Below are 11,613 nucleotides of genomic sequence, written 5' to 3'. Positions count from 1 at the left end.
GTCACCTCCCTGACTGGGGCTCAAACTTATGCTGAAGTGGCTGCATCCAGGTTCATAGTGCTGTGCTTTAACCCACTGTGCCACCATATTTTTAAAAATGTGTGTGTCAGTCATTTATGTAACTATGATTTTGGGACTGTAGCTTCACACCTCCATGTGTGCATGTGCTTCCCTCACCTTCTACCAAAATCCAATGTCAGTATCTGTCCCCTTCTATCACCTATCTCTCTTCCCTCTCCGCTCGTCCCTCTCATAACCTGTAGATTTTTCAGTGTCTAAGAATTTTTCAAGCTATGTTTTTTCAGTTTGTTTTCTTTAGCCATTTATATTCCAAAAATGAGTGAGATCATCTGGTAAGCTATCTTTGACTTTCTGACTTATTTCACTTAGCATAATCACCTCAAGATCATCCATGTTTCCCTTTTAAAAGATACTATTTCATTAATAGCTGAGTAGTATTCCACTGAGTGTATTTTCCATATATTCTTTATCCTATCATTGTGCATTTATTTGGTTCTCTGACCCAGCTGTTGTAAATAAAACTGCTATGAACAAAAGAATGCAAAATCTTTTTGTATTAAGAGTTTTCATGTTCTTTGGGTAAACTAAATACCTAGCAAGAGTTCGTTTTCTTTTTAAAATTTTTTATGGTGAAAAAATTTTTATTTAGAATTTGCCAGGTGGATTTAGTTTAGATGATCCCAGTTTTGTTGGCAACATCCAAAGCATCATAGTCAGCAACCAGGCGAACATATGCCACCTTTTCTCCATCAGGTCTGCTCAGGGTGTTATCCTTGGCCACGTCAATGTAGAGCTTCTTCACAGCCTGTTTGATATGGTATTTATTGGCCTGGACATCCACAATGAACACAGGTGTATTATTGTCCCCTGTCTCCTTCATGGTTAACTAGTTAGTCAGAGGACTCTCTTGATGTATAGTGATCAAACTTGATTCTCTTAAGAGCTCTTTTCTAGGGACATTGGGGTTGCCTTTGGAGTGTCAGTGTCTTGGGCCTCTGGAAGGTGAGTGGCAGGTGTGTCTTTTCTTGTGGTTGAGGATGCCTTTCAGCACTGCTTTGGTCTTAAAAGCGCTGGCTTCAGCTTTGGGGACTGTCAGGGCTTCCTTGTTTATTTTTGGCACCATTTTGATGAAAGGGGTTTCTCCATTTTTATTTTTATTAAAAAGTTTTTATTTATTTTGCATAGAACTGGGGTATGGGCCAGAGGTGCAGGTGAGAGGATTCAACAGAGACAGAGTGGGGAGCAGAATACCCCAGATTTATTGAAATACACTGCTAAGGGAAGCCTTTAGCAAGATGAGAGGTCTGCTGCGCCATGTGTGGGCTAGCTCCTTGGCCAGGATTGAACTTAGCCTTACTGGTAATAGCACTGCACTGAGACTTTTTTTTTTTTTAAATTCATACAGAACAGGGATACAGGCCAGAGATGTGGAGGGTGAGAGGATTCACTAGAGACAGAGTGGGGAGCAGAACAGGCCAACTGACGAAGTACACTGCTGAGGAAAGCAGTGGGCGGGTCAGGAGGGGTCTGCTGCGCCATGTGGATCTCCTCCGGGGCAGGTGGGGATCGAACTCATGCAGAAGTGGCTTTAGCTTTTTAGTGCTGTGCTTTAACCCACTGTGCCACCAGGGAGGGCCCAGCACTGAGACCCTCTAGGCCACTCAGGGAGACTCCCCATTTTTATTTTTTAAAGGAATCTCTATCATTTTTCATAGAGGCTATACCAGTTACATTCCCACTGACAGTGGAAGTATTCCTTTTCACTTCCCTTGTCTTTTTGGTAGTAACCATACTCACAGGGATGAGGTGATACTCTTTTGATTTACATTTTCCTTATAAGTAGTGGTAGGGACTCCTGATGGTGCAGGGGGTTAAGTCTCAGCAATATGAAACTTTTGGCAGTACAAGTTTGATCCCCAGCCAGGGAGCTAATGCACGTAGCATAGCAGACCTCTCCTGTCTCACAGGCTGCTCCCTTCAGTAGTGTATTTCAGTAGATCTGCCTGCTCTGCTCTCTACTCTGTTGCAGGTAAATCCTCTCACCTTTCATCCTTTCCTCTCTGGCCTACACTGCAACTCTTGTATGCATACATAAATTTTTTTTTTTTTAAAGTAGTGATGTTGAGTTTTTTTTCAAGTGCCAGTAGGCTCACTTCTCTTTGAAGTGTCTAGGTCTTTTGCCCATGTTTGTTGTTGAGCTGTATGAGTTTTTCATATTTTTCAAAAAAGACCCCTTGCCAGACGTCTGATATGCAAATATCTTGTCGCAGTCTGTAGGTTGCCTTTTTGTTTTTGTGCTGGTTTCTTTTGAGGTATGAGAGCTTTTTAGTTCAGTGTAGTCCTACTTGTTTTTTGATAGTTTCCCTGCTATTTGAATTGTCTCTAAATACATCTGTGAGGTTGATATCCAGGAATGTATAAACCTGTGGTTTGTTTGAAACTATTTTATGGTTTCAAGTCTTATATCCAAGTCTTTAATTGATTTTGAATTAATTTTTATGTATGGAGTTGATCTAGTTTCTTTCTTTGTTTTTAGGCATGTGGCTGTCTAAGTTTCCCAGCACCATTTGTTAGAGTGTCTTTACCTGTTGCATGGTTGTGGCCCCTTGTCAAAAATTAACTGCCCATATTTATGTGGGTTTATTTCTGGGCGTGCTATTCTAGACCATTGGTCAGTGTTTGGTTTTGTTCCAGTACTATACTATTTTGTAAACTTATTTCTGTGTAACATAGTTTGAAATCAAAGAGTGTAATACTGTCATTTTTCTTCTTTTATCTCAGGATTACTTTTGTTGTTTGGGGTCTTTTGTGATTCCATATGAATTTTGTAATTGTTCTATTTATTTGAAGAATGACAAATCCCTTATAAAGATTCCAATAGAATTGCTGCCATCTACTGAAATGTATTAACACTATCATGAAATTCTGTTCCTATATACATGAAAATAACATTGTGTATAATTAGGTCTTGGTCAATTATTTATACCTATACAATGGGAAGCTGTATAATTAAAAAGAATTTGGTAGATAGATGCTTACCGATACTGAATTTGCTACACGATACATTAAATGGGGAAGGGAGGAGGAGGCTGCAAAGATATTTATGAAGAAGAAAACAGGCTGAAGGTTGCAATGTGAATTATAAATGCTTATGTATACATAAAATATCTTGAAAGAACATAAGAAAGTCAAAATAGTTATCTCTAGGAGAAGACGACGACAGACAGGAGGGTCTTTTTTTTTTTTTTTTTTCCGTTTATGGGTTGAATTTTTTTTTTTTTTCTCAAAAAGATATAAAGTCCTAACTCTTAGAACTTCAAATGTGACCTTACTTGGAAATAGGATCTTGAGTTAAAATGAAGTTATTAGGCTGGACCATAAATCCAATGCTCTGTTGTCCATATAAGAAGAGGATTTCACACAGACAGGCATAGGCAGAGAAAAGGCCATGAGAGGACAGAGTCATGTACTGATGGATCTACAAGCCAGAAATGCCGGAGGCTGCCAGAAGTTAGGAGAGGGATCTGGAATCGATACCTTTAGAGGGGAGCACAACCCTGCAGACAATTTGATCTTGTACTTTTGGCCTCTAGAGCACAATAAGTTTGTGCTATGTTGTATTGGCTATCAGAAAATTAGTACATACAGAAAAGAAAATCTTAGAGGGAAACTTGAAGTTTCTTTAAGCCTTTTAGTTGGGCCTCCCTGGTAGCATAAGGTGTTAATGCGCAGCACTGCAACACTGGCCAGGGAGCTGACCCTCATGGTACAGCAGACCTTTCCTGTGTTGCCCACTGCTCCCCTCAGCAGTGTACTTTAGTTGATCTGCCCGTTCTGCTCCCCACTCTGTCTCTGGTGAATCCTCTCACCCCACCAACTCTGGCCTGCATCCCAGTTCTTGTGTTCATAAATAAATAAATCTTTTTTTTTTTTAAAAAGCTAGTTAATTCCTAATCACATTTTAATATTACCATTAGTCATAGTGTTAAAGAATTGTTTTTGTGCCAAAGAAGAAGTCTAAAGATGTATTTGGCTCTAAATAACCAGGAGCAGGACTTACTTTTCTTATCTGTAAAATAGCGTTTAAAAATACATGCTCTAACAGGTAGGTGTTAGGATCAAATGAGAATGTGAGCAGCTTACATCTTTATTTTGTTAAGGGTGTTTGTTTATTATAATCTATTAAGGAAAAGCAACTTGCCTATAGCTAATAAAATAGTCTGTTTAGAGAAAATAATTTAGAACACATTTAAAATTCAGAAAACACCCTTGAGAATGAGGGATGTATAATCTACTTCCAAAAGCAACTTTCCTATTGAAAGATGACCCTACTGATACTATCACTGAATGAGGTAGCAGCTGAAAAGAATCCTGTTTAGTTCTGAAAGTGTAGCTGGTTTTACTTTGGCTAAAAATCCTGTTCATTCAGGTTGCTCCTGATAAACACTTTTTTGGGAATGACTGGGAGTCCTAACCATCACCTTCTTTCTATTTTGTGCCCGTTTATTTCCCCCCCAAAAATTAACAATTGCCACTTGAGATTTATATTTAATGTAGTGAGTCTTCTCTAGCAGCATTTAATACATTTGTGAAACATCTTAACTGAGAAACACAGGATACCTCATTTTCACAGTAATTTTTTAAAGTCCCAGTGATGAAAATATAAAGCAGCTTCCTCAAAGGACAGTTAACATTGATGAATCCAGTGTAGTCATTTGTTGAATATGAAGTGATAGAATCTTTATCACATCCAACTTGACTGTCCTGTAACTAAGTCGGAGTCTTTCAGAATGGTTATTCCTTTTTATTAATTGTCTGGTGGTTATACAGCCATGGAAGGAAAAAGCTAAACATCAAAATCATCAACAATATACCTGAAAGACAAAATACAACAGAATAAAAGCAAAACAATATCTTAAGAAAGTTCATAATCATTTGGTGGATACAATTTAAAATTATATATGTTTACATACTTAAGCGATTTGGAAGGCTTTGTTTAAAAGAATAATCTGGGCCTCCCTGTCGGTACAAGGGTTAAAGTCTCAGCGCTATCAATCAGTCCATAGTCAACTGCAGCAGGGGTTTGAGCCCCAGCCAGGGAGATGACCCATGTACGGCACAGCAGACCTTTCTTGTCTCACCACTATTCCCCTTTGCAATGTATTTCAGTAGATCCTCCTGTTCTGCTCCCTACTCTGTCTCTGGTGAATCCTCTCACCCCTCCCTACTGCACCTCTGGCCTGTACCCCAGTTTTAGGCAAAAAAAAAAAAAGCCCAAAAAACAGCTAAGTAACATATGAATCAAAACAAGCAAAATGCAAAAGCCCTTATTTAAGCTACATTTGGCAATGACCTGAAGTGTACCCATTTTGTTTAATAGACATGAGCAATAAGCAAGAAGTGCTTACTGTGGATAAAAGCAAGGGTGAAGAGTATAAGACCAGGCATCATACTCATAGTAATGAAGCAGGCTTAAAACAGGTGCCTAAACAACATTAAGCAGTGTTAATACAGAAAAGTATATTATGGTTACAGTTAAAACTTTTGTGTTACTGATGCATTTGTTTAGAGGAGCTTTATATATCTTGTGATCCAGATAGAAATCCAGATAGATCCAGATACTCTTTAAGGGATGTATTATTTTATGAGATACTCTAGCAAAAGTAGTCAAATGAATAAATAGTCTTTTATCTGGAGCACACAAATTTGAAACAACTACTTCCTATAACAAAATAAGAGATTATATTTATTTAATTTTTAAAGATTTACTTATTTATGCACACAGAACTGAGGAATAGGCCAGAAGTGCAGAGGCAGTGAGAAGATTCACCAGCAAGAGTGGGGAGCAGAACAGGCAGGCTATGAAGTACACTGCTGAAGGAAGCAGCAGGCCAGACAGGAGAGGTCTGCTGCCCCATGTGGGTCACCTCCCGGGCTGGCCAGGAAATTGAACTCCCACTGAAGTGGCTGCTGCTAGCTTTGCAGTGCTGCGCTTTAACCTGTTGAGCCACCAGAGAGTCCAGTTTTGTTTTGTCTTTTTAAAGATTTACTTATTTCTGCATCCAAGAACTCTAGTACAGGCCAGAGGTATGAGGGGTGAGAGGACTCACCAGACAGAGTCAGGAACAGAACAGGCAGACTGACTGAAATACACTTGAGAGTTTTAATGGGTGATTCGAGCGGTCTCCTGAGCCATATGGCTCACCTCCCTGGCCAGGGATTGAACTCGTGTTGCAGTGGCTGTGGATAGCTTACAGTGCTGCACTTCACCACCAGGTAGGGCCCCAGTTTATGTTTAAAAAGAATAATCACGCCTCACTTTTTTGCCCTCGTATCTGGGGGTTTCTTATAGTGGTAAGACTGAAACAGACTGCCCTTGACAGATAAGACAGTCTGAAAGGATATTACACAAAGTAAAATATTATTTCAGGTGCATTACCTTTTTTGCTTTTTTTGTGGCTACTTTGGCTTTGGAAACTGACATTTCCATGTCGTATTTTAAGAGATATTAATCTTTTAATCATATTAAATAAAAATATACTTACCTAAAGAAGGAGCCAGCCAGTATACAATAAAAAAGTGAATGAATGCTTCATCAAAACACTTGAAATGTAGTGAAAGTGCCAAAATTGGATTAAATACAGCTCCTGTTAGACTTCCTCCTGTAATACATTTTAAGCAGAGTGATAACAAGCAATATATCTTACATTTTCTTATAAGTAGAAAGAAAGGGGTTACTAAATCGTAGGGTTTTTTTTTTTTAAAGATTTATTTATGCTTACAGAACTGGGGTACAAGCCAGAGGTGTGGGGGGTGAGAGTTCTCATCAGAGACAGAATAAGGAGCAGAACAGGCAGCTCAACTTGAAATACACTGCTGAGGGGAGCAGTGGAGAGGTCTGCCACACCATGTGGGTCAGCTCCCTGGCTGGGGATGGAACTCAAGTTGCTGTGGCTTTGGAGAGCCTCATAGTGCTGTGCTTTAACCCATTGTGGCACCAGGGAGAGCCCAAATCATATGTATTTTAAGTATTGTCTTCCTTAGTGAAATCACCAGGTATATTATAAACTATATCACCAGGCATATTATAAGCTATAAAAGGAGAGTAGATAATGCTAGGTGAAAAGCAGAAAAGACAAACATTATGAGTTAAACCAGTGCCTCTCTATATATTGTAAACTACATCTCAAGGGCTTCTGGTATCAGGTTCTGGGGAAAGGGATGGCAGAATGCCAGATCTGGTCCTGAATGAGACATGAAGCAGCCCAAGAAGGAGGCCAAGATGATGGATGAGATGATGGATGCATTCAAGCAGAAACAGAAAGAGGAGGTAAAAGTGATGGCTGCCAGGAAAGCTATTCCTGACCCCCAGGTGGAATTAAAAAATTGGCTAAAAGCAAGCTATTCCATTCCTGTTTAAACATCTGGACTCCTTGTCATAATATATCTTGCTGGCAATATCTAGAATGAAGTGTCTTGGAGTCTATTGTACATTTATGAATAAACTTCAACCCCCAAAAATGAAATACATGTTGAAAATGACTCTGCTCTATTTTTCCTCTCATTTTATAAAACAGATTTGGCTGCTTTTCTTAATATTAGTCAGTTTAAGTGAGTAGATGATATTTGTACATTTAAAATGTGTATCATAAACATACCCAGGATCCTACTGGGCAAGAGCAGACCTTTGTGTTGAAAATAATGTAAACTAGATCAGTTGCCAATGACATCATTTTTACTTTGTCAAGAGACCCTCCGGAAAAAGTGGTTGTGAATGGCATGTGAATTATGTTAGTGAAATGGTGACAATTTTTTTTTTTTTAAAGATTTATTTATTTGTACAGAACTGCGGTACAGGCCAGAGATGCGGAGGGTGAGAGGATTCACCAGAGACAGAGTGGGGTACAGAACAGGCAGATCGACAAAGTACACTACTGATGGGAGCAGCGGGTGGGTCAGGAGAGGTCTGCCTCGCCATGTGGATCTCCTCTGGGGGAGGCGGGGAATCGAACTCATGCGGAAGTGGCATAAGCTTCTTTGTGCTGTGCTTTAACCCGCTGCGCCACCAGGGAGGGCCCGACAATTTGTTTTTAATAAAAAGAAAGTGGCCATGAGTAGTGATAAACACAGATTCCTATTGTTGATTAATGTCAGAACTCATGATCCAGCTCTGTACCCAGACTCTGACGTGGAGCTTACTAGCAGGAAAAGGCAAGAAAAGCTGGACTACCTTTAAGGTTGTACTCACAAGAGCTATGATTCTGTATTTCAGAATATAGCCTGAGAGTATCCCTAAAACATTCCTGGCAGTTCTATGTGGGAGCTTGGGCACAAAAACTGATGGAAAGAAAGCCCAAGATCTTCACAGATATTATATTGACATAGGCTATTATAGTGTGCTGGCTTCATAAAATGCAGCAAAGTAAAACTGCAAATTACATGACACTCAAAAGTATTTCTGAGTCTTCACACTTGACAGGCTGAAAATACTGTAGCTGTGTTGAGAGGAAGATACTGAGTAATGAAGGAGGTTAAGATTTTCTAGCAAATCAGCCTCAGCATGAGTCATTCAAGCCTCTGCAATTATAAATTACATCATTTTATGGACCTTCAGAATCCTTGATTGTCAATTCCAGGAATGTTAAAGCGGCAACTCATGGACCAAGAGAATTGTCTGGTTGGCAGGTAAGTCATATTAGTTTGATTAAAGTATTGTGTTCCTGTGTAGTTGATGCCACAGGCAGAAAGATAAGGACACACAATGATTTTAAAAATTTGGTGAAATGTACTATAAGTGACCTATGGTTTTTCTTAGGCAATTTTCAATATAGGCATATTGAACCACTGCCTTCATAATTGCTTTATTTATTCCAGAGTTGAAGACTTGCCACTAGGTTTAGGGTCACTATCAGTTTTACAATATCCTAAAACTCAAATACCCCACTCCTTTTATCTTCCAATTCTCATATCACCATTTCTGCTCAGTGTGACTTGATTGAAGATGCTCCTGTCAAAAGACAGTCTATTCCCCTGTCTTAAATAGGAACTGGCTTTGCAACTTATATCAACAGAATGCAACAGAAGTGATGCTATGTGAATTCTGAATGTGAGGAGTGACAGTGTTGTAGGGTCAAGGTCTCAATAAAACCATGAGCTACCACTTTATACTCTTGGAACAATATCCTGACCATACAAATAGATTGGCCTAGACTGCTTTTCCAAAAGGAAAAGCCAGGCACCTTCGATGCCTGCTGGCACCAACTCTGGACACCTGAGTGGGGCTACCTTGGCTCAGCCCTACTACGCTATAAATACACACACACAGTGTGTGTGTGTGTGTGTGTCCCCTGGTCCTGTTGTGTGTGTGTGTGTGTGTGTGTGTGTGTGTGTGTCCTGGTCCAGTTATATACTCTGAGAGGGCCCTCCCTTTTAACCACAGACTAACAACAACAAAAAAAAGTGACTAAGATGTGAGGTCTTTTATTACATAGCAATAGTTAACTGATACATCCATGTGGTGTTGGCTTTGAAGTCTTAGATGGAGTTGTTTTTTGTTGTAAGGGTCTGGCCTATAATAGGATATTTAGTAGTATCCTTGAACTTTACCCATTGGGTGCAAGTAGCATAGCCACCTCCCCTCATAACAAAAATACTTCCAGACATTGCGAAGTGGCCATTAGGAGGCAAGATCATTACCCCTGAAAAAACACTGTCCTAAAGAAACTTGTGCACAAGTAGACATACAAGGTTATATGTAGTAGCAAGGTAGCAGGAAGAACCTAAATGCCCATAAGAAAATAGCTAAGCAAGTTTGTTACTGATTTAGAATACCATTCCATATGTAGAAGTAATGAAAAATCTCTTTACTAACATAAGTAGATCGCCAAGATACATTGAACAACCACCACCATAAAAGGCAAACTGTAGAAAGTAAGGTGTGATGTCCTTTATGTTAACATGAACATACAGTAGTTTGTAGCAGGGACCCTTCCTGATGGTACAATGGGTTAAAGCACAGCACTGCAAAATTCTCCAAAGCCACTGCAGCACAAATTTGATTCCCGGCCAGGGAGGTGACCCGCGTGGCATGGCAGACCTCTTGTGACCTGCCTGCTGCTCCCCTCAGCAGTGTATTTCTGCTCCCTGCTCTGTCTTTGGTGAAAGCTCTCAACCCCTGCCGCAGCATCTTTGGCCTGTACCTCAGTTCTTGTATGTATAAATAAATATTTAAAAATAAAATTGAATTCTCTTTTTTAAAAGTTTGTATAGAGAAAGGCTCATCTGTGAGTATAGTAAGTGTACATAAAAGTGTTTGCAACACATACACAGAATTGTCCTGTAGTAAGAGCAGGCAGGGAAGGAGGGGGACAAGCATGGAGGATTTAAAAGTAAGAATAAAACAAAACTAAAGTGTCTTCAAAAAGTAAGATACTATTCACATTTGAAGAGAATGCATAATATGTTGAAGAGGCATGAATTGGGAAATGCAGCTGGTTCACTGCCAAGAATCTTAAAGGACAGCATGAACTTGGCAAAATTCCCACAAATACTGCATCCCAAATAGGGCAATTCTAGGTACTAATTTTTCTTAGTATTCTTAGTGAAATCAAGTTTTCTGTGACAGACTGACTTTGGTTATTAATATAAAGATTCCCGTATAAGTCAGAATGAATGTCAATTAACAGCTTACAGTGTAGGCAAGCCTTTTACAGTGTCCAGAATATCTATGATACATATTACACTAAGAGCTTGAAATCCATTCCTCCTTAAAATACAATAGCTTTAAAAGAGAGGTAGTTGGCTCCATTCTAAAGATTACAAAACTGAGGCCCAAGTAGCTCTCCTAACCCATTTCAAAGTTGTATGTACTCCTAGCCACTATGCTATAGTGACACATTAAAAAAATGTGGGGCCTTTTAATTTGTAAATTGGTACCTATTTCATTTGATTATTAAAAGCAAGCAGAGGACTCAGTTTCCTTTTACAAGTAATTTTACCTATATATTATACAAATAATTTTTTATATATTATGTATTTATACTATATATTATACAAATAATTTTACCTATATATTTATACCTATAATAATTTTACCTATATACCTTCATAAGTTTGATACAAAAGACTTACGAAGTAATGAAGTAAAAATACTAGTTTATTAGATTTACTTTGAAAGTCTTTTTGGTATAAATTATGGAATATGCATATGGCTTCTTTTTGTGTGACAAAAAAACTGTATTTGCTCATTCATTCATTCTTTTATTCATTTTGTACCAAATGACACTATGCTAAGTCCTGTCTATGTCATAGTAAATATAAAAATTAAGATTCAGCCCTCCCTGGTGGTGCAGCGGGTTAAAGCACAGCACTAAGAAGCCTAAGCCACTTCCGCATGAGTTCGATTCCCGCCTGCCCTGGAGGAGATCCACATGGCACAGCAGACCTCTCCTGACCCACCTGCTGCTCCCCTCAGCAGTGTACTTCGTCGATCTGCCTGCTGCTCCCCGCTCTGTCTCTGGTGAAGCCTCTCGCCGCCCCTGAGCCTCTGGCCTGTACCCCAGTTCTGTATGAACAAATAAATAAATCTTTTAA

The 11,613-nt window shown here is 39.2% G+C and overlaps 1 protein-coding gene across 1 annotated transcript in view; it reads right to left on the bottom strand.

The window, feature by feature from the left end:
• Positions 1-4,123: 4,123 nt before the first annotated feature.
• AQP11 (aquaporin 11) overlaps positions 4,124-11,613 on the bottom strand; it is an 11,775-nt gene continuing 4,285 nt past the window's right edge. The window contains exons 2-3 of the mRNA XM_004683233.2: positions 6,567-6,683; positions 4,124-4,895 (exon numbers count right to left, since the gene is read on the bottom strand). Of these exons, the coding sequence (XP_004683290.1) occupies positions 4,816-4,895; positions 6,567-6,683 (197 nt within the window). The 3' untranslated portion in view covers positions 4,124-4,815. The remainder of the gene's footprint in view (positions 4,896-6,566; positions 6,684-11,613) is intronic.

This window comes from Condylura cristata, unplaced genomic scaffold (genome assembly GCF_000260355.1).
Source record: "Condylura cristata isolate star-nosed mole 26May11 unplaced genomic scaffold, ConCri1.0 scaffold00015, whole genome shotgun sequence".
Taxonomy (NCBI): Eukaryota; Metazoa; Chordata; class Mammalia; order Eulipotyphla; family Talpidae; genus Condylura; species Condylura cristata.
Note: the sequence above shows the minus strand (reverse complement) of the source record. Positions and strands in the feature narration are given on the sequence as shown.